General features: G+C 46.2%; 3 protein-coding genes across 4 annotated transcripts in view; 1 reads left to right on the plus strand and 2 right to left on the minus strand.

Moving 5' to 3' along the window:
* chlsn (cholesin) overlaps positions 1 to 23,165 on the plus strand; it is an 83,993-nt gene that overhangs the window by 13,030 nt on the left and 47,798 nt on the right. The window lies entirely within an intron of this gene.
* On the minus strand, positions 939 to 8,465 carry gper1 (G protein-coupled estrogen receptor 1). The gene is made up of 2 exons (XM_066689241.1): positions 8,341 to 8,465; positions 939 to 3,580 (listed from the first exon to the last, which is right to left on the minus strand). The coding sequence occupies exon 2, from the start codon at positions 3,078 to 3,080 to the stop codon at positions 2,001 to 2,003; it is 1,080 nt and encodes a 359-aa protein (XP_066545338.1). The 5' UTR covers positions 3,081 to 3,580; positions 8,341 to 8,465; the 3' UTR covers positions 939 to 2,000.
* On the minus strand, positions 16,901 to 21,455 carry LOC136712863 (C3a anaphylatoxin chemotactic receptor). Of its 2 annotated transcripts, none has more exons than XM_066689665.1 (2): positions 21,234 to 21,455; positions 16,901 to 19,868 (listed from the first exon to the last, which is right to left on the minus strand). In XM_066689665.1, the coding sequence occupies exons 1-2, from the start codon at positions 21,408 to 21,410 to the stop codon at positions 18,687 to 18,689; spliced, it is 1,359 nt and encodes a 452-aa protein (XP_066545762.1). In that variant the 5' UTR covers positions 21,411 to 21,455; the 3' UTR covers positions 16,901 to 18,686. The 2 variants fall into 2 exon arrangements, with proteins under 2 accessions (XP_066545762.1, XP_066545764.1); XM_066689667.1 differs by lacking the exon at positions 21,234 to 21,455 and adding an exon at positions 20,925 to 21,165.

A 23,165-nucleotide genomic window follows, 5' to 3' on the forward strand; every position in this document is an offset into this window, starting at 1 on the left:
GAGATTTGCAGCCGGAGCTGATCTCGGACCCAGGGATTCGGAGCAGTTCGAGAGGATGCCCGTCTGTCGTTCATTATCATCCTTCTCTATAGAAACACTCCTCCCTGCCTCGTTATAGAGAATACCTCATTAGGCCAAAAACAGCTTGTGTGCAACACGATCCCTGAAAAACAGTTTAATTTTGCCCCCCGCCCAAAAATAATACTCAGCCTGAAGGCACCGTGTAATGGCTCTGTGTGGTTCACTGCAGTGCAGCACGTTGTGCGATGTTGTCCCCGCGCAAATACACTAACCACATTAAGGCGATTAATTTCTGGTGAACTGACCGCTCTCTGCTCTTCCCTAGACTAGTGCCAAATAGAAAGGAGAACATTTCTGTTTTTATTAAAAAAACTAAAAGTATAATTTTAATTGCTTTTGTGGGTTTTTCATTTTCAGTCAAATATAAATATACAGAAAACAATATCTTTAATGTATTTGTCCCTCATCACTGCCCCTCCCCACTGGAGACTGTTTAGATCATTTTAAACAGATTTGAAGCTGCTAACAGATAGTAAGACGTCCGCGTTCCTTGTTTGTAAATTAATATAGATATTAATCTTCACCAAAGGTTTTCCTGTTACCCGTTACCTGTTTTCTTCGCCTCCCCGTTCCCCATGAGAATGGCGCTGAGCAGAATCCCCCGTTTGTGTGTTCAGCTCCCTCCCGATGACGTGCAATCCCTTTTTCTCTTGTTGTTTAACCTGCTTGGGACCCTTGATGGAAGTGTTGGGATCAACTCTTCTCGGACACTCGACGCAATGCTCTCCGTATCGGCTGCTGTAGAGCGCAAGGAGGCCCCTCCCTGATGGGTATTAAGAGAACTATAAACAGTCACTCTTAACACAGAGCAAAACCTGCATAGAAAAGTGAGCTATTTACATAGTTTCTTACAAAAATGTGTTGCTTTATTATATTGAAGGCTGGCCTGCGTCTGGCGCCTCTCTTGACAGTGGGGACTGCATTGCCCTCTACACTTGTTTGCAGAGTTCGGTACACAAGTACCAATGGAATGACATCATCTGGTGGGTTCTTTGTTTTTTGTTGTATGACGGCAAAACACCTTGCAGTCCAGAACAAGGCCATTAATGCGTCCGGGCATGGGCTGCAGTGAGAGACTGTAAAACCATTTTGTTTTGTTCCCTTACCACAGCTCTCTGAGCCAATCGTCCTTGAGGATATGGAATGACCTGTTAATACAAATCTATTAACATCTTTTTTTTGTACACACAAACACAAACACACACACATATGGCCATCAACCAGGAGTGGATCCATACAAGCTGATATAAAATGTAGAAAGCCATAAAGAAAAAGACACAGAAACATGTAGTTCTCTAGAAAAAGGACCAATTATCTGTATTGCCTGTAATAAGCCTTGAGGAGAGGAAAACCTAGTTTTTTAGGAACAGCTTCAACAAAAACAAACCATCTTAAAAATAAAAATGCTGCTTCTCTTTTTAGTTTTTGTCTTTTTTACAATAAACACATTTTCTTCATCATAAACAGTGGCTTTTAATAAATTCATCGTTGGAAAGTCATGGCACTTTCATTTTTTTTCGTGCCACTCTCACCCGCCCCATTTGTTTAAAAAAAAAAAAAAAAAACCTGAATAAGCTGCTTGTCCAGCCCCATAGTGTCTCCTTTTAAATTATTTTAAATAACAAAAATAAAATACAGTGCTTCCTCTGGGCTGCTTACATAAGCTTAACCGCATGTGCCCCCAAACCCGTCCTCGGTTCTAAATCCTTCCTCTCTCAGTTATCTTTACCATTTATGAGAAGCTTAATTTCGGAAGTCACTGGGGAAATTAAGGAAATCTCCACTTCCTTACAGTTGTCCAGGAGGGTTTTCCAGAGCCATGGCATGTTTTCAACCCCTGAGCATCTTATAACCTGCATCACCTCCGCCTGAAAGCCTCCCAGAATCCTTTGGGGGTAGTGGAGTGGGGAGCGGTGGCATTAAACCTCGGACACTTCGCTCCTGACGGGAATCTGTAAATCCAGGGTGTGGTGACAGAAGCGGTACAGCACGGACCAACCGGCTTTCTGTTTGATGAACAGTCTCAGCTTGTCCCTGAACGTCTCCCCCAGGAAGCTGTAGATAATGGGGTTCAGGCAGCTGTTGGAGAAGGCCGCCAGGTTGACGATGTGTCCCGTGAGCGGGTAGTCGTGCATCAGGGTGCTGCCGCTGCGCTGCGCCCGGCCCTCCGTTCCCTGCAGGAGCTGGATGCTGATGAAGACGTTCTCGGGCAGCCAGCAGATGAAAAACACTAGCACCACCACCACGATCATGCGCAGGGCCTTCTGCCGCCGGGGCCACAGGCCTCGGTGCTTCTGCGCCCGCATGAGGATGCGCACGATGAGCGAGTAGCACAGGCCGATGACGGAGAAGGGCACCAGGAAACCGATGGTGACCTCCAGCCACTGGATCTCGATGACGTTGGCGAAGCAGAAGTGGACCTCACCCGTGTGCTGGGTCTGCACGATGGTGAAGGGAAGCAGGGTGGCCAGGATGCTGGCCATCCAGATGAGGCTGCAGCTCAGCTTGGCATGCTGCATGGTCCGCAAGGGGCTGCTGCTCATGGCGCTGGCCAACGCCACGTACCTGTCGAAGCTCATCCACGTCAGGAAGAAGATGCTGCTGTACATGTTGATCTGGAGGAACAGGGACATGAAGGTACAGAGGATGGCGATGTCGTAGTACTTCTCGTTCAGGTTGAAGACCTCGATCAGGGAATCGGCCACCAAGATGAGGTCGGCCACCGCCAGGTTGACGAAGTACAGGTCCGGGATGGTCATCTTGTCCCGGTGGGTCAGGTTGACGACCAGGATAAGGATGTTCCCGATGAAGCCGATGGGGAAGAGGAAGATGGTGTACAAGCAGGAGAGGAACAGGCTGATGATGTAGAACTGGTAGGTGTCGCCGCCCTCCTCGGCCACATCCTGGAAGCCGGTATTATTGCAGTCGTACGACGTGTTCAGCTCCAGCTCTGAACAGTTCCCGTAGATGTGAATCAGGGAGCTTGTGGACACTTCCATACTGATCAGTATCGTTTTGGTTTTGGCCGCCCTGAATCAAAGGTCATGCAGCGTGCGGCTGGAGCTACATCTTTCAACCTGGTTGTGACTACGTACGAGCTCTTTCTACAAACAGGGTCTCTCATTTACCAGTGCCGTGCATTCTGGCGTCACACGGTTCCCGGCCACAACTCATGAGGTGTGCAACTCCATTTTGACCCGCGGCTTATCTGTTAATGAAGGGACGGAAAGCGCAGGAGAAAACCTCCCCCATGGCGTTACTCCGTACGTGCGGATCGTGACAGGTGAGCCGGGTTAGTGTGAGCCATGGCTCGCTGCAGAGAGCGTCTTTTTTCCTATTTTTTTTTTTTCTCTCTCAGAGCCGCACTTTGCGCTTTCGTTTCTTTGTGTCAGTTTGTTTTTCAGACGTTGTGATTCCAGACCTCACTTGCCTCTCCCAGTCTATTAGCATGATAATTCACGGCTGGGCGGCTTTTGATGGTGACACTGTGACACCTGAGCTGGGAAGAGAAAGAGCGAAGAAAAAAGTTATTACATTAAAAAAAAGATGAGGTGTACAGTGTCACGTTTCAAATCACTTGGGCACGGCGGTGTTGGCCAGCACTTGCGACCCTGCAGATAGTTTCTCATGGGAACCATACAGCGCCATTTAAAGCTGCTGCAGAATGCATAAATAAATACAGGATTGCGGTCCTTTACTTATTATAGAAAGGAGAGGTCTTTCTTCCTCTGTCTGTTTAGCCCTTGTGGAGTCACAGATCAGACCGACCGGCACGGCGGAAGCAGTTCTACCCTCCCCGAGTTGAAACCAAAGTTCCAGAAAGTAAGGATCCACGTGTTCTCTTTCATAACACTGTAGAATTTAAATAAATGAATTAATGGGCAAGAGGCAGATGGGTGAAAGTTTTGTGCAGCTGCAGTTCATTCTGCACTCACCGTCATCGGACACATGGCCATCTTTAGCAATCGAGAAGGATTTCATTGCAGAAAAAACGTAATCTAGTGGGGAAAAATGATTGTGGTTCCGTCATTCTAACCAGGTGCGTCTCTGGTTCGAATTCGTCCCACAGTCTCATCAGTAAAACACACCTGTACTTTTTGTGCCCGATAAAGACTGAGACAGGAGCCCTAGATCGTTGTCCCTTTTGCAATAAGTGGTACTAAAGGAGTTTAAAATGCAAACCAGGAACTTAAACAGATGCATTGAAGAGCTGTTTCAAAATCCTGTTCCAATCCCGCAGCACGGCCTCACACTGCGGGGCGAATGTGACGATGACTATTAATCAGGTTATGAAGTGCTCGTCAAACTCATTAAAATGCAGGATAACTTGTTAATTAGATTGATTTAAATGTGCTGCGCTAATTTAAATTGTGGAGTTCGCAAGACATGTGAAGAAAGGAATTGTAACAGAACAAGTTTATATCTTTTTTTTATATATACATTTGGTATACATGATTTCATATATGATGCATATAATTGCGTCTGTGTTTATATAATACAATTTGAAAAACGTGTGACTTTTTCTATGTAACAGGAACATTATATACAAAGCAAAAAAGATAAGTGGTTTATATTTCAAAGTCTTTCAGTTAAAGCATGCCAGTACAGAGATCCAAGTATCTAATGATCATTTTTGGGAGTATGCTCACTTTCTTCAAATAACCCCCCCCCCCACCTTGGTAAAATGGTACAGCCCACCCAACATGCATTGTGGTTGGAATATAAATAGAGGTGAAACACAGCTGACAAGCAGTAATGTTCTCTCACAGAGGCTACATATGAAACACGTTGATTTGAGGAGTAAAAGAGTAGTTGCATCTTTGGGAACTGGGGATTAACCTATAATATGCTCCCCAGGCCTGTATTCAATCAAAGTTTTGAGCATCATGAGCAAAATCAGGAATTACAAATATTCCCAAATCAATTCTCTTGGTGGCTGTATAAAAAGAATGACTGTCACCTGGTTAACACGGGCAACAAAGGCCCCCAAGAGAATTGGTTTGGGAATATTTGTGATGCTGGGTGGGTCACAGTTTTGATTTAATCTGGGCCCTTGGGAGCAGGGCATGGAAATGCAAGGAAACGAAAGCTGTGATTGATGATGGTTATGTTTATGTAATCAGATAACATTTGATAATAGATGTTGTGCTAAAAACATAGCTGTACTTGTTAATGTCTGGTTCATAAGTACTTTCAAAGCTTGATTGAGGAGCTATGACTCCGGTTTAGTCATGCGTTCATGCACTTCATAGGCTGACAAAGCACATTTTCTTATGCGTTCACTAATTCATAAAGTAGGGAGTTCTGTAGCATTGAACCCAAAATAAACAAGGCTTTGCAAGACACTCTTGCACAACAGTCCAACGCTTGGTCGCAGAAATTGGTCAAAATCAAAATGCGATGGAATAAACGGTTCCCCAAAACATCCAATCATTTCTATTTCTAAACAAACTCACGGTCCATTTTTGTCTTTTAGTAATTAAAAAGCCCTAATCTCTCTCGACAAATAGGACCCTGAACTTTAGTTGCCTGGCTGTCTGGTCGCAGCGTTTTAATTTTCCACAGAAACGTACATTTGCATTATTAATGACTCCCCAACCCCTCCTCCCTCGACCGAGCTTCTGAAGCAATCACTCGGTGATGAAGTGTTGTCTCCATCAACGCTGTAAACACATTTTAATCCCGGGGTCACGCATCTGCACTGTGTAAATAGAATAAAAGATAGCGAACGGAGATTCGTGGAGCAATCTGATGAATCCCTGAATCCTTTCCAGCGATAATTCGGTTCCCACCGCAAATTGGTGCTCCATTTGTACATTGTGTGTCTGATTTAAAAAACAAACAAAAAAACAACAACCCAAGAACAAGCCTAGCATAGTCTTCCTGTGAACATCAAGGCAGCCGGGGATTGCAGATTGTGCGCTCCCTAATTACTCTGCCCTTTCGCAGTCTCGGCTGAAGCTGGCTTGCTTGGGTTTTTAAACTGTACTTGGGAACAATACCATTAGAAAGGACCCGGATTAGGAGGCGATAAGGACTGGAGGGCAGCCAGCGGCCTCCAAACACCGGTTTACTTTAGAGACTGGCAGAGACGAATGGCCGAAGTGTGGCAGGAAGTCGAGATTCCCAGATAGCCGAGAGGATTTATGTTTCAAATCTCCTCTACTCTGGGCTGATCGTTTGTCCTTTCATGCCATGAGAGGCAGGAATGTGGTCGTGGTTAAGGCATACCGGAGGATTTGCACACGCTTATGCTGTGAAGCCAAGGGAATGGTTTTCAGATGAGCTGGACGCAGGAGTTAGCGGTCTTTGTCCGGGTGGAGAGCAGGTGTCTGGGGCGCTGTTGCACAAGCACTTTCTCCTCATTGACAGCACTGAGCAAATCTGTCTGTCTGTTAACGCTCTAATGTAGACTAATGTAGTATTTTTATAGATTTCTTTGGGGGGGGGGGGCATTTTTATCTTTATTTATTTTTTTATCCATGACTGAGTTTGCATACCAGCATTTTTTCCTGTTATTTTTAGAACTGAATTATGATAGATATTATTATAATTTATAATCTTAAAGACCCTTTAATTGTATTTGTTGGACATTTCTGCAAAATACTACATATTTATCACTCTAAAAGTCTTGATAATGACACACAAGGGCTTTTCATATTGAGATTTAAGAGTTCAAATTACGTAGCATTTTCTAAATAAAATAAACCGTAAATTCTGGAGGTTTTTTTTAAGTAGGTTTTCCTGGAACTCTGAATTCTGCTAATGTTTTATAACCTGAAAACTTCAGAGATGCGTTTGAATAAACTTGAACCTGATAAGGGTGTAAATATATTGATTTGTCATTTAAACCAAAAAGCCCAAAACATGCATCATGTGATAATATTTTTGTGCAGCTGAATATTGATTGTGTTGCCAGAATTTTATCTGATCGTGTTCACAGACCATTTTGTCTTGTTAGCAGATCCTTCTGAGATAATCCACCAAAGGAATTGACTGCAATAGAAAGTGTGCGTGCCAGACAAGTTTATAGAAAGGGGTTATAATATCCATTTTAAATTAGACCTGGCTCACACTGATTCTGCTTTTAAATTGCACACTGGGTTTGGTTTCCCTGCTGTGACCCTGGATTCTGTGGTTTCTCAGGTTGCATTCAAGCCGTGGAGAAATTACAATTTATAGATGCCATAAATATATTTACAAGGTTGCTATTATCATGAGCATTCACAGCAATTGTTTTCAATAATTCACTTTAGATTTTCACCGGTTCGCTCTAGTCCCACAGTGTTTTGAAAAAAGTGTAATAAAACTTGTCTGAAGATCATACACTGACTATGTTCAAAAAGGAGTGTGTTGAGTTCTCCCAGCTGAGTGTCATCAATCACGATTGCGAAAAACTTTTCTGTGAACCTTCTAACGAAATGGGAACAAATTTATAACCCGAGCTCTGCAGGCTGGATTTTGCAGATGTTCATCACAAACTAAACTTAGCTTTTCTGAGCCAGGCACAGCTGTCTGGAACCAGGCGAGCCAGGAGAGTGAAACACAGCAGCACAGCTCAGCACGGCGTACAGAAGAGCGATCCCCTAACAATGGCCGTGTCATTGCTACCTGGCCGTTCGTAAGCTCCCCACACAGACTCGGGTCTAACGCCGGGGTCTAGACGCTCACAGTAGCCTGCCAGAAAGCCCTCGTCTCTGGAGAGTTTGAGCCGGTGTGGGGGAGTCTAGACACCAGCCGAACTGGAGTGATGGTAGGAGCAGCAGATCTGAATTATGCATGGTCCCTCTCTCTGCAACTGCTTGGCTTTGTGGTACGGTGGAAAGAAAGACCAGCCAGAAAGACCCTCTTTTGTTCTAAACAGACTAATTTCTTCCATTAAGAAACCAAACAAACATGCATATGCTGTGTAATTGTTTTTGTATATGAAGTCTTTTCCCAGCCCTTCAATCTTTCAAGCATTTCCGACTTCCATTGGTCTCAGTCAACACCATTTCTGAGATTTTTTTTCTCCTTCCCCTCCCGATACCACTTTTAAATTCTACTCCACTCTCTTTACATGTAGTACAGGGCTGCTCACAATCACACCTTTTCCCGGGTACAGAGACGCCCCCCACCTCATCTCACTGCCATGACCTACAACAGTTCACAACATGCTTGCACAACAAGGCTGAGACCCCCCAGGTGTCTATCTGATTCGCAACAACGAGAGGAACCGCCGAGCAGCCCGTCCGAGCCAAGACAAAGGAAAGGACTTACTTTTCTGGCGAAGGCTTGTGGTTCATTTTGTTCTTCCCGACAGCGCACAAGTAAATGAAGTACCCTAGATTTGTAGTCCCCATCTCCACACACGGCAGCTCTGAGGAGCACTTTGAGCTGCTGAGCCAGAGGAAGCACTGGCTACTCTGAACGCCACCTGCTGTTCAGCCCAGCTGCGGGGAGGGAGAGCGAGAGAGAGAGCAAGCGCGAGAGAGAGAGAGAGAGAGAGGAGGGGGGTCAGAGAGAGAGAGACACACACAGAAAGAAAGAGAGAGGGACAGAGAGATAGAGGCAAGAGAGGGAGCCACCCATAGGCAGCAAATTATAAAACCTTTTTCATGTCTCCTCCTGATACTGCTACTGTTTTTGACAGTGTTGGCCCCCCCCCACACACACACTCTCTCTCTATCTCACTATTCTCTCATCATCCATAGAAACTTACCCAAAGCAGAAGTCTTCCTGCCAAGTGTTCCCATTAATGAGGGCCCAGTTCACCCCTTTCCAAAAATCGGACTTCTGTTGTTTTTTGTTGTCAAGTTCTGCAATTCAGTGTCTCGGCTTGTCCGGACCAGGAAGTGCTTTGTGGTTTGTCCACCGGTGACAATTTTTCAGACAGTGGCTGCTGCCTGTTCAGCTTACAAATCAAATACCTGTGAGGAGATGATGTATTAAATGATTGAAACGCTCCCGACTGACAGAGCAGTGGCAAGAGCTGAACCGCCCCCCCCCCCCAGCCTCCCTCTTGCCCTTGTTTTCTGTTCAGGAGGATATTTTCAGCATCTCTCTCAAGTCCTTTTCTGTTTCTCGGGAGACCAAGGGTAGTAAGTCGCTTGCTGCTATTAGAAAGCTAGTTTTATTGGGTTGTTTATTTCACAAGCTGGGTTTGTGTGGGCCTCTTTGTCACGGTGCTGTGTGTAAGGGGACATTAAAATCCCCTCCCCTCCCCACAAATACAGCCTAGTTGTAATGCAGCACAGGCTTTGTTTAGTAGTCTGTAAACATGTGTGTTTGGCTGTGGGGATCAATGTCTGGAATACCATATTCAAGTGCTGAAAATCATGATGGATGATTTTATCAATAAAAGACCCCTTAGGAAATGTCCGTGATGGTGAACCATGAATACGGTTTCCTGTCACTGCGCTCGGTGATATTTGCAGTGTGACCCGATCTGCGACCTTTGCTCTTGTTGTGTGCCCTGCGCTGCGTTTGCTTCATCTTCCTTCTTGTTTTCTAGTTGTAGATTTGGTGACTCGGCTGTACAAAGTCTGTGTTTGTTGGTTGGAGGTGGTTGTTCTCTTCACATAATTTCCTTCCCTCATTTCCTCTTGCTCTCTCGGGTTGAGGTTACAACTGTGAGATGCACGGTCAGGCAAGACTTTAAATTAGCTCTTGCATTCCTTCCTAATGAGTCTATGTATTGGAAAAAGGGACTTGGGGTGTAGGCATGGCATTGGTTGTATAGCTAGGATGTGGCAAGTATTATAGTGTTAAAGAGAAGACCAACCGATCTGTCTGAAGGTATCTTCTCTAGGAAGTGAGTGTGATGGCTGATTAGCTGATGCTACATCTCTGAGATGTTCTGCAGGGGCTCCATGTAATTTGATCACACCGGGCTGCATCCCATTGATTTCAGGGATAACCGCTCATGCATGCAGAAAACATGATTAAACGTGCATGAAGTTTCTGACCACATGTTGATCCTAAAAGCCCAGTCAGTAATATTGTGGGCTCGTGACAACCGTTTTTATACAGGAAGACAAGGTGTTCTAGTGGAACCAGCTGTGATGCAAGCCTCGTCTGCAGGGGGTGTGTGGGTGTCGGGACCCTGTCAGAGCAGCAAAGCCAGGGCTCCATATTTGGTGTCAATGCCGCCCTGCTAATCCTGTGAACGCCTCAGTGTGGTCTTTTGCACCCCAGCGTTGGTTGTTTCTCCCTTAGAGGTTAGGTAATCTGGTCGGACGTTGTGCTGATTGGGTTTAGGTAGTGTCTTGTGGGATGTGCTATCTTTCCTCTCCTGATTGAGGAATCGCAGACCTCTGCTTCAGAGAGAAACCTCAGTAAAGCAAGGATTGCCTGTGTGTAATACCTAACTGTCTTTTTGGAAAGGAATGAAAGACTGGGCGTGTTTCTGAAGTAGGATCTGGCAGCTCAGAGCCCTGCAAAGTGAAGTCCATTTTGAGAAACTGAAGGAACTGAAAAAAACAACTTTCATAGCCCCCTTTTCAGTTTTTTAGTATATATATATATATTTTTTAGAAAGATTACAACAATGAAATGATATCCTGGCTCTTGGACTCTACCCTGGGGACTTTGGCTGATCATGCCAATTCATATATAACGAATCATTAATCTAATTTGTATTTATTTTCACAATGAAAGATTGCTTGTTCCAAATCTGGATCATCTCTGCAGTCATTCCCGCAGAGGGGCGGTGTGAAATTGTGCAGCCCTGCCAGCCCCGGCCTGCCACACCGCTCCCCGTCATCCTGGTTTAAATCAGAGCCTTCATCGGGCTCAGACGACACACCAGCGCTGGCCTCCAAGACCCACGGGAAAAACACTCGACACGGAATCATTACTGCCTGTCGCCGCCATTGATCACCGATATCCAAACTTTTAAATCTTCTACAAATTGATTTAAAAATGACGGAAGTATAACGGTTACTGTGGGTCACTAAGGCTCACTGGGCGTTGTTTTTATTCTGAAAGGGGCTCTTGTGCTCATTAATTCAGGGCTGCATCTGCCTGTAGCCCTGTTGTGTTCAGGGCCACAGAGTAATAACTTTATTTCATTTTTGATTTGCAGACCGAGGTGAAAATGGCTGCAAACTGTGTTATTTTATTTATTACCTGTTTTATATTGTGGAGAACAAGGGTGGCTCATTCACAGAGGAAGTGGGGGGGGGGGGTAGTAATTGAATGTCAGTTAAATACAAAGGACGGAAATATTGTTTACAGCTGAGGCAAGCGAAAAATGCAGTCATAGCTCGGCAGTGATTATTTTATATGAATTTGACTTATTTAATGTGTTTGTGTATATAATCTCCAATTAAAAGAGAATAAATATCAGCGGACTGGTCAAATGCTGTAGGAGGGAGGGTGGGACAACGACACGTGTGGGATTGAAAATGCGAGCACAGTCTGTTCCCGAATGAAGACGGTGACAGAACGCAGCCTGGCCCTTTCAGTCCGGTGGGCAGACGTCCCGCTCGGAGCCGGGAGATGCCAGCCTTGCCCTGCCTTGCTTCCAGGTGACGTGTTTTTGGCACCCACAGCAGGCCGAGCTCGTGATGAAGCCCATACACACTCTCTGCCTTCGCCGGGGTCACCGGGCCTTCTCACTGTTTGTACAACCCTGTGTTTTGATTACGTTCTCGTTCCTGGCGGAGCGAGGCGTGGAGGGCTCTGTGGAGGGGATGTGGCCAGGCCCTTGCTGATGTACGCCTGGTGCTTGTGTCTTTTCCAAGCATGGATTAGAAGCGCCGATGTTCTCAGGGTGAACCGGCCCAGCGAGAGAACTTCATACTGAAGAAAACCCGTGCAGCATGTGTGTTTGAATATATGTATACACACACACGCGGAGCCCTTTTCTTCACGTACGTTCGTTTACTATCATGGTCAGATTTGTGTGTATTATTTTATTGTGCCAGACGTACCTCCCCTTTTGTTGAAAGCAATGTTTGTTTGTTTGTTTGTTTTTGAGCAAAGCACTTGGCGTAGGAACGGGCGTGCCGTTATATAAGAAAGCAACTGCAATGCCCGCTCCTCTGGATGTCTGTGTGATCCTGAATTGCTTGTACAGCAGGGCAGAGGTACACAGTCATTTCTTCACAGCTGTTCTTGTTGGTTGCTTTTTTTTTTTTCTTCTCACCTTTATTGTGCTACCAGCAGGGTGGCAAACAGCTTCCACACAAGACCACATAAACACTTGTTGGTAAAAGAGGGACACATGGCTCATAACAACTAATGGAATTACAGCTTTTCGTACTTATTTATTTATTTATTGATTTATGCTCCAGTCCTTCTGTGAAATTGCCGTGATCTCTCACCTGCCTGCCGCCCTGCCTTCCTGTTCGCCTCCCTGCATCTAATCAGCCGTGTTCACCTCGCAGCAGATGGGAGTGGGCGGGGGGCACGGACGGTGGGGCGGACAGAAGCCGTGAATGACAGTGAATCCTGTTTTGTTGAGTGTAATTCTAGAGTTCCTTTCCTGTGTTCTTTGCTTTTGTAGTCTTTCTCTCTGCGTCTCTGCTTTTTTCCTTGCAAGTAATGATGATCTTCAAAGCCCCTATACTCAGAGTTTACAGGATGCAGTGTAAAAAGGGGTGGCGGGGGGGATTAAAGTGGCTTAAGTGCATGCTGTAGCTGAACTGTTTATTATTTTAGTTGCTGTCATTTCACTAGGAATTCATTTTTTCCGTTTCACCCATTTCCTGATTGTTGGCATGTGTTGATGTTGCCTGCACGAGGAAAGGAGCAGTTTTTGTGATTGCCTCATCACGTATGAACCGCACTAGAGAAAGCAGAAAACAACAACAAATGGAAAAAAATAAAACCTAAAACAGCTGCTTGTCTAGAACACTCAAACTCTTTTTCAATATGCAATACTGAGACTCACTGCCCTGGAAAAATGATGCCAGCAGCAGTTACACTGAGCACGGCAAATAAACAGCCACTTCCAGTGCAGTATGGGCCAGACGTGCCCTGGCATTGCTCTCACGGTGGATCATTAACTATCCTCTGTCTCAGTCAGGTACATAATACAGCCAGTCCTGCAGGGGGAGGAGCTGACATCACCCTGCGTAGGGACTGTGTATGAGACTCGGCTCTCTAAGGGGAGCGTGTGATCGTGTCTCGAGTATGTGGGTTTGTGTATATGGTGAACCATTTTTTATAGTGCCTTTCCCTGCCACTTGAAGGCTGAAGGCTTGTGTGCAGTGATTATAAACACAGAGAATACAATTTGTGGGGACCTGGGAGCTGCAGGTATGCTTGTCCTCCCTGTTAGATCTGAAAGGGATTCTCTTTGTTGTTCGTAGGGCTCTCTGGTCTGGGTTCAGCACAGCTCTGTCATCAGAGAACTTGTTCCAGACTGCAGGGTTCTTCTAATGGGGAAAAAATAATACAAGCTGACAGGTCTTACCCTCCTCATGAGGTCCAATATAACTGGTCAAGTCTTGGTGAATGGTTCTCCCGAGAAGGAGATGCACCGGCTGTTCGTGCCTAGCCTCGGATTGGTGCCTAGTTTACTAGGTTTTGATAAATAGGCCAGCCTCCCAAAGTGGTGATACTCAGTTCGACTGGTCCGGGCTGCTATCTGTCCATGGCAGCATAGGAGGATCTTGATGACGTGAAGTATGGAAGAGCAGTTTCATCGGTGGCTGAAGATACTGCCAGTCTGGGGCTCTTGGCCTGCTGTGGACACGATTCCCGTAGCGGTCGTCCCTGCCCCTCTCCTTCAGCTGTTCAGTGACGCGTCTCTGACTCTACTGGACACGAACTGCTGTTCTGAAGTACTCGAACTGTAAATGTTTTGAAAAAGGTAAAAAAATATATATAAATATTATGTTATGAAAAATCTGGCCCTTCTAGGGGAAGAACAATCTTGCTCTCCTGGCAACTTATCTTAAATGTCTTCTCCTGACAAACGATCTCGCCGTAATTTTGCTTTCTACAGATTTGATGATATCGGGCCCTAATCTTCGCTGGCTCTGAGAAACCGTTTAACGAGGCCCCGTGAAAGAATCATTGGCTATGTTGCCCTGGGAACAGCTGATTGTCCTGCTCATATCTTTGTTTCCCACAGCGTCTGATTCCAGTTCTCGACCGCTTTATTTCCGCAGAATTACCTCGTACCTCTCCAGCAGTTTCCCCTCTCGGTTACCTGTTTACAGGGAGTGATGTTTGGACCTTTGGTAGAGCCAACATGAACGGGGACGGCGTGCTCTGTATCGAGGCTTGTCCGCGTCCTGCTTTGCTACGTGGATTCTGTCAGCGAACATTTTTTATTTTCCTCCATCTACGCTTTCATCAGACATTTACAGAGAACAGACACAGGAATCAGGAGCTGCATCTGCCGTCCTTGATTCAATTTGCTTTGGACTGGTTGCCATTCTACACCCAAGGCAGCTTCCAGATTTTCCAAGACGCTATGTATATTTTTAACAATACGATTTGTATAAAAGAGCGAAGAATACATTATGGAAGTCCCGACTTAAAACACATTTACAGAAAATGAGTCTGAGCCGCAGAGATTGTGAATCGCATGCAGTCGGAAATGTTTTCTCGCCAGACACAAGCCACACCGCTCCCTGATTTCATTCGCCGTGTTCCTGCTGGCTGTCATTTCAAGCCACAGCATTGCATTGGAGGTGTGGAAGAAAAGACGATGTGAGCAACAAGGGCCATGGAATATCTCCAGTGGATGTTTATTGCAGACCCTACATGGAGCTCTGTGTTCTGGGCCAGGCGGACCAGATGCACCTAATACAATTGAGGACTAAAAAGCCTTGCAAGTTGCCATGTATCGGCTAATTGAAGAGCTCTGGGGCCCGGGATCATGACAGTTTTCCAAACAAATCCGTGTCCAGACCTTACGTTTGCCCCCCCACTGCCCCACTCTCCCTCTTGTTGCGTTTAAACACTTCCTGTGGATCTACCCACTGTGCTGTGCCTGTACGTCAGAAGAGCTTTATTTTTTTCCTGTCTTTGTTGTCTCTTGTGAATGGTGCTGGGGGTCATCTATTTTATATATAGTTCACCACACTGGCAGCTGATGAATTAATAAACGGCTGAGTTTACTTTCAAAATAAACCATATGCCTCCGACACCCGAAACGACCCCCGATAGCGAGGGAAACTGCCATTCGCAGGGTGGCAAATGAGCTCTCGGAGGCGGCCGAGCAGACATCCGTTCCCTGGTGGTGTTTATCCTGAAGTATGGGTCCAGTAATGATGAGTGATAAACAGCTTTGCTTATATGAAGCAGATGGATTATGTGGTAGGTGTCAGCTTATCGGACTATAAACTGTTTCAGACGTCCAGAGCAGGGCAGTAGAAACAAATTAAAACACAACTTCCATTAGCAGGGCTTTCCCTAAAACCAGAGGAACACAGTCATCCCAGAGTAAAAAAGGAGCAGATGATTCCAGCTCTCCTGTCGTGTATGGTCTTACTCTATGAAGTGTGTCCGTGCACTGTAACGGTCGTGTCCTTGTGGGAATCAAAACCCTTGCTGTGCCTTGTAAATCACCATTTAAAATATTGGTGCTTGGGTCAGGGACTTCAGATATTACAGGAACAGCCCAGCAGTGTTTCTGGACAGCTAAGCATTTAAGTGGTTGGAGAAAGTGTTTTTAAATGGATGTTTTTGTGAATGAATTCCACCCCCCCCCCCCACAACTTGCTGTTCATGAATCTGCTCCTATAGAAGTCGTGCAGTTTAGTGCGAAAACTGACTGAGGAAGGGGTAGTGAATAGGGAAGGTTGAAACCTAGCCAATACTGTGTTCAGAGGGAGGCAGTGTTGTTTTTTCACTAAATCAATACATCTTTGCTTGTTACTGTATTCGAGTGCTGAGGGGGGATGAGAGAGAGAGAGAGAGAGAGAGTGGGGGTGGGGGTGGCTTGGACGTGACCAGGTGTTGGTGGCTCACGGCGCACTGGATCAGCCCACAGCCAAGGACACCAACCTACATCGCTGCACAAATGTAAATAAAACAACCATTAGGCCCTGTTGTCGGCAACGCTTCCGCTCACCACCACGCCGGCGCTCAATTAATTATTCATGATTAATTCTTGTTTTCTGTGGTCCAGTAGCGTGCGCCTCTGCATTGCTTTACCCCTCCTCTCCTTCGCATGAACAACAGAAGGAAAACCGTGAACGAGACACCGAGAACACAATTGAGCTGGACGTGGCTTTCTGTGAGCAGCCCGGTTTTCATATCGGCTCAGTTTTTTTTTCAGGAACAGTAACAATAAAAGGACGATGTTGAAAGAGTTAAAGAAATTAATAAAATAAAAGGCGGCTAATTTCACAATGGATTGAAGTGGATGTATGCACATAATAATGATTGCCATGGCGACCAAATTACGGGGCGAGACGTGCTTTTATTTTCACCGTCTTTTTCAGCACAGCTTATCAAACGAGGCCATTAAGGCTGCCGATAGCTGAGATTCTGCTGCACTGTAAGTGGGTGTCTGTCCACAAATCCTCTTCCTTCCAGTTGAGAACAAATCGATTACTCAACAAACTGGAATACCGTTTTATTTGATTGTTCTCAGAGCTGCTACAAGGCTGCGCTCCATCCAGGGAGTCAGGAGAGATCTTCCCGAACCATTTAGCTTTTCAAAAATTACCCAGTTACCAGTTAAAACCTAAGATGATTATTCATTAACTTCACATTTAAATATGTTTCACAGTCATGACTCCAAGCTGTGATATTTCATTGCTTTGCCAAATGCAATGCCTTGAAGCTGTGCACCAACTCCCTTAAAGGCTTAAAGTCGAGCCCTAATGGAAATCAGTTATTTGCCGTGAGATTGGTCAGCAAGAACCAGGCCTTTTTGTTTGAGAAGAGTTTATTAATAACAGTTTGATAGTAGGGAAAAAGACAAATAGACAATTATAGCTGTTTCACTGTAAACTTCAAATGATTTATCTGTTGGTCCTGCTCAATAAATCTGAGGGGGTGAATAAAGTACGATGGGTGGTTCTGCTAACTTTCATTGCTAAATAAATAAAGTTCCTGCCCTGAGGTATAAAACCAAACCCTGCCCCTCAATATTAAAGCTAAACAGAGATTGCACAATGAATGAAGACTAATGACACTTAAGTCAAGGCTGTAAAATGATAGTCAAAAGTTTGAATTGAACTAAGACACAGATTTAAACTGCAACAAAATAATTTAAACAAGCGAAAATAAAGCAACATGACTGATATAAACAAACATAATTTAAGATTAGCTGTGATGAGAGACAGAGAGGAATGGCTAACTTGACCCTTGACCTCGTTTTCTACTTCAGGTGATTGTGTCCAGAGAGGAGGTGTTAACTTTTCCCCAAACCTTTCCTGAAGTTCAGACCCTGAAATGTCATGTTATACTCCCTCCGCACAGCAGGGGGCTCCCTTGCTCTTCCTGAGCACATCCCTCCCACTACGGTGTATCAAAATGAGGAATAATTTGGTAAAGGGTTTATCAAATATCTTTGTAGTACCAAAATCCAACCTATAATTATTATATTCTATTTAGCTCCTGCCATTTTCACCGGTTTGCTTTCAAATGAGATGGATTGAAGCGGTTTCTATTTTCATGTTGGACTGCTTATCTTTCTTTTTTTTTTATTATGCTATGGTCACATTTATTTTGCAGACACAGAAGACTCCTGTAATTATTTTTTAATGTATAAACCACCTACGGGAGACGCTTACAAGAGTGCGATAAGAAGGGTAAATAATCCTGCGTCTGTGTCACAGGGGGAGGTCAACTGCTTATCGGAAAGGCCTGTTGGGATTGTCACCACGATGTGATGGGCACAAGTGGAGCGGCTGCGCAGCTGGCAGGGACACGGATGCGAACGGCCCCATGCGACAAATGGTCGTCTCCTTTCGAGAGGGGCCGAAATGAAGGACACATGGAGGCGGCTACCGATTCCGAGAAGTAAATGAGCCGATGTGGCCGGGAAGCACGGTGCTCTAATCGGCTCCTGCGGTGGCTGAGCGTCCGCACCCCCGCTTTGCTTTAACCTTATTAAAGCGATGAGATCCAGAGTGGGGCCTGTGGGCCGATGGAGACTGCAGGCCAACCCAGGCCAGGAGCCCCCTCTCAGTACCTTTGATAGCCTGCCATTGATGAGCGATTCTCTGTGAAGACAAAGGATTTGTGTCTCCTGACCTCAATAGACCTCATGGCCTAGTAACATTTACTGAACAAAGAACCAATGTCTTCAATAGGGAACCAAACGCGTCCCTCTGAATTTTAAAATGCATGGAGCTTCAGTGCAAATTATATTTGAAATGTATGGAATTCTCCTTTTTTTTTTCTCTTTCAGTTGCTCTGAGGGCAGAGGCTTGTGTTGTCACATATATTGTTTATTTGTTTGGTTAAAAAAAAGCAAAATGTATTGTAATGTGGCAAGACTGTCCCAAAGGATAAGACAGATATTAACGATTCTACTTTGAGTCAAGTCAAGACTGTATAGTGCAGAACATCATGTCGTAGGGGGTAGTTCGCTTGTAAAACCCCAGAAACTGTCTTTGCTCCCCAAGGAAGAGCACAGGTTGCTAATGTCTGTGTAAGGCAGGTCATTCCCTTGACTATGCATCAGCTTTTGCATTTTAAGAGTCAAGTCAAGCGGTGGAAGCGCCTCCTGTCTGACCCTCTTGCGGATCCAAGTCGAGCGCCTCGTCCATGTCTGCGATCTCGATGTGCGGCGTCATGATGTTCCTGTTGGCTTCGCGGCCGCGCAGCCGGTGGCAGCAGTCTCTCAGCTGGACCTGCAGCCTGTCCCGGCAGGGCTCGTAAAGGAAGACGACGAGCACCAGGTCCAGGCAGCTGCCGGAGAAGAGCACGAACTCGGCGACGTTCATCAGGGCCTCCTGCTGGGGCGAGCCGCTCTCCCAGCCGTACTTCTGGCTGGTCCGATGGAGCAGGACGCAGTAGTAGAACAGCCGGCAGAGCAGCGTCAGCAGGGATACGGCCAGAGACGCGGGACAGGCCTTCAGCTTGGACCATGCGCTGCCCCCCGACCTCGTGCAGGCGACGAAGCACGTGAGGAGGAGGACAACTTGGGGGATCGCAAATGCGATGCAGAACTTGGTGATGTCGTACGCCCGCACGGCCTGTAGGGGGTCCAGCTGGCAGTGGAGGTTGTTGTGGAGTAGGTCCTGAAAGCCCAGAAGCCCTGCCAGCAGCATGGAGAAGAGGGCGGCCATGGCGGCGGTCAGTGCCGCGCACGCCGGCCCGCTGTCCAGCAGCCTCCTCACCAGAGTTGGTCCCTGGGGGATTTCATCGTACATCACGAAGGACACCGCCAGCACCTGGAGGAACTGGGAGCTGAGGTGGGCCACATTGAAAAAGAAGGACAGGATGGCACAGCCCAGGCCCGTGGTCTCCAAGTATTTGGGCCGGTGCGCCACCGCCGATAAGGAGTAGAGGATGACAAAGAGGTCAGAAATGCAAAGGGCACCGAAGAAAGAGTCCACTTTGCTCAGGGCCCGTCTCGTTCTGTAGGCGTGCAGGAAGGTGTAGAAGATGAAGACAGTGGCGCACAGGCCGGCCAAGATGAAGAACATGTAGCAGTAGTTCGCTCTCGAGGTGATGTCTGACGCTGCAGTGAGGTCGCTGATGTTGGCTTTCTGTTGCATGCTGGGATACTGCAGGATGGATGCCGGGTGGTGGGCCGTGGAGCTGTAGGTCGTGGAGCTATAGGCCGTGGAGCTGTAGTCCGTAGAGGTGCTGACTGTGGGGTCGGTGCTCGTCATTGTACTTGATTCGGTGGTGGTCATTGTGGTTGATTCAGCTTGGCTCGACTTGGGGAAAGAAAAAAATGATACAAATTAAATGTTATGAACCCCAGCCAGTCACAGTGAAAGAGAAGGATTATTCTTTGCGACTCTGGGGCAGCGTCTACCTGTTGAATTCTTCCAGTGTGAGAGCCACATCGTTGGTACAATAGTGCCACCTAATGCTGCTTTTCTGATGCCTTCTATCGGCGCCTGCCTGGGCTGCTTAAACCAAGAAATGTTCTCAACACCGCCGCATGAGTGCTGTGTGGATGAAACTGTGTAAAGTGATGCCCTAGAAACATGGAGCTGGTGGAGCTGACTGACTGGCCTTCACAGATGCCCTGGACATCTCCGAGAGGATGAGGGCTGCTGAGGAATGGGAGGGTGTGGGTAGATAATTCAGTCATTTGGAATCTGACACATCTACAGTAAGCTAAAAGAGGGAAGTGAAAGCATCATTGCCCCTGGTTAAGGTTACTCTCCTGCCTCCTGGAGTGAGCAACTTGACGGGCTGCTTCCTGCCTCTATCGTATCTTACAGCTTCGATTCTTGACCTCAGGGTGCTGGGGTGACTGTGTTGGGTGTGTCATCTGTGCTATGAGTGCAGGGATCGCAGCAGTGAAACGCCTTGGATTAACAACTGTCAAACTCAAGATTCCCCCAAGAATAATAACAGTATGTGTATATTGTATATATAAGAGCAGAGACGTGCTCAGCTGCTCGTGGTGCATCAGCTCGCTGTGTTGAAATGGTGGTTTTGGGGGGGGGACGGGGACGCTGCCTACAGGAAAGAGGCTCTGTATGATGTCACCTGGCCAGTGTATAATTAACTGCTAGGCCACAGACATTTGAGCAATAGAACAGTCTGGAAAAAGTAAAAAACTTTCCATATAGCCTTCCGAAATTACCTGCTAGATACCCGATTAATTTATAAACAACAACAACAACCAACAAACATTTTCTAACAAAACAGAGAGAATGAGGTGAAAACATTTGATAACTTGCAGGCATCCTGTTAAACAAAGAGCCACATTTCTGCCATTTACAGCCATGTTAAAGACGGCCCATCCTGGTACAGACCTGTCTTTAAGTCATTCCTTCAATCTCTGCAAAATGTCTCTTCTTTTTCTACCAATCTTCTTGTAAGCTTGATTTCTAACAGCCCTTTTCAGAAGATGCAACTAGAACATGAGAGAATGTTAACATTTGAAAAGAGAAAAAACGGTCTTTCTCTGAAACTGGCAGTGCGGAGGAATGAGCCAACAGACTCGCTGTGTTGCCTCCTGTAATGGAAAGCTGGCCCGTCTGCTCTCAATTAACATACTGTCTGGCTCCCCACCCCCTCACACAAGGACTTTACAGTTTATACAAAATGAAACACCTACTTACCATTTTAATTCTGTTTGCCTTAGTGTTGCTTTTCGGTTTTGTTTTGGTCGTGTTGTGCTTGGCGCGGCAGGACAGAGTGACGGTGTTTGTTCTCCACACGCAATGAAGAGTCAGAGATTCGCAGATGCTGCTGCAGGAGTCGAGCTGAAGTGTTTTGAAACAGCAGCCAGACCACATACTTTCGGATTGCTTTTGTTGCCCACGTGACCTCTCTGTGTGTGTGTGTGTTGTTTTGTGTGTGTATATGAGTTAATCTGGAAGCTGTCAGGGCGTTTGAAAAATGAAAGCCGCTTCAATTCCTCATTTCACTGCGTTGTAAGCAGAAATGAGAGAACTTCAGATTCTCTCTGCTGTTCAGAGATGGATGTCTGACTGCTGGGAGCAGAACTCAGTAAAGCAGTGAAGTTTCTGATTCTGAGTGGGGGGATGTTTTAGAAAGTATATGCTCCTCTTCTTTTCTTTGCCATCACAATGTTTTCAGTCTTCCTAAAGATGACATCGTATTGGTACCACCAGGAGTAGTTTTGGTTATATTCTTGTGGAAATGAGCTGCATGGTTCTTGCATTGGGTCTTCTGCAGGTTAATTAAAGCCCGCTCTTTTTGACCCAGTGATGGAGGGCAAAGTGCATAGGCCTACCACGCTTGGGGAGTTTTGCTGTTCTGTGCACGAGTATGAGCTGAGTTTCTGCAGCGGTCTGGTTCAGCGAGCCCTCAGTCTGCCTCTGCGCTGTTTGTGGACCTGCTGCTGGGCTGTCTGAGGCAGTGCGTGCTAATTTTAGCTGTGGTTTCGCCTTTGCATTTCCTCCCTCTTCCCTAGGTCTTCTTGTAAAGCTCAGCGCTGTGCAGACAGCTCTTTCACATTTTGCGTCACCATAAACCCTCCCAACTTGTATGTTATAGCTGTGCTTGAACCACCCTAGTCTGCAAATAACGGTTCCCTCTGTCAGGCTTTCAGCAGAGCCCTTCATCGGCAGCTGAATTCAGTGAGGACATTGAAAGTATTACGGCTGACAAATGTAATGCCTACACCACATTGGTGATGGGCTTCATTTAATGTTGCATAAAATGTTTATAAAACTTTATAATCTGTGGCTGTTCGTGGTTATTGCACACTGATTTAAGATAGGATGGCACCGACATAAACCAACACACTCAGTGTAATCCTTCCTCTCAGTGCAGGAAGAGGATGTGGCCGTGCAGTATTGAGCTCTTGCTTCCTTGAACTCTCCTCTCCCCCGCCAGACCTCCCACCCTTCCTGTAGCGGTGTGGGCCGGGCGTGCCGGGCGGGGCCCTCCGTACAGCAAGTTCAGGGTGGGTGTGTTATGGCCCTGCGGCCCACACTGCCCGCGTACGGGGTCTACAGGCCGGTGCTTCCCAGCCAGCATGCTGTGGCTCGCCGCTGCACCTTCAGCTGTGAACAAGAGACACTACAGAATTTCTCATACAGTGAGGGGAAAAAAGTATTTGATCCCCTGCTGATTTTGTACGTTTGCCCACTGACAAAGAAATGATCAGTCTATAATTTTAATGGTAGGTGTATTATAACAGTGAGAGACAGAATAACAACAAAAAAATCCAGAAAAACGCTTTTCAAAAAAGTTATAAATTGATTTGCATGTTAATGAGTGAAATAAGTATTTGACCCCCTATCAATCAGCAAGATTTCTGGCTCCCAGGTGTCTTTTATACAGGTAACGAGCTGAGATTAGGAGCACTCTCTTAAAGGGACTCTCCTAATCTCAGCTCGTTACCTGTATAAAAGACACCTGTCCACAGAAGCAATCAATCAATCAGATTCCAAACTCTCCACCATGGCCAAGACCAAAGAGCTGTCCAAGGATGTCAGGGACAAGATTGTAGACCTACACAAGGCTGGAATGGGCTACAAGACCATCGCCAAGCAGCTTGGTGAGAAGGTGACAACAGTTGG

This window comes from Amia ocellicauda, chromosome 17 (genome assembly GCF_036373705.1).
Source record: "Amia ocellicauda isolate fAmiCal2 chromosome 17, fAmiCal2.hap1, whole genome shotgun sequence".
In the NCBI taxonomy this organism is placed as follows: Eukaryota; Metazoa; Chordata; class Actinopteri; order Amiiformes; family Amiidae; genus Amia; species Amia ocellicauda.

Excerpts from the sequence above, each read along its gene's own strand:
- LOC136712863 (XM_066689665.1), bottom strand. The coding sequence starts at position 21,410 with ATGTGGTCTGGCTGCTGTTTCAAAACACTTCAGCTCGACTCCTGCAGC. Across the intron at positions 19,869-21,233 it reads AGGCAAACAGAATTAAAATG|TCGAGCCAAGCTGAATCAAC; the intron begins GTAAGTAGGTGT and ends TCTTTCCCCAAG.
- gper1 (XM_066689241.1), bottom strand. The coding sequence starts at position 3,080 with ATGGAAGTGTCCACAAGCTCCCTGATTCACATCTACGGGAACTGTTCA.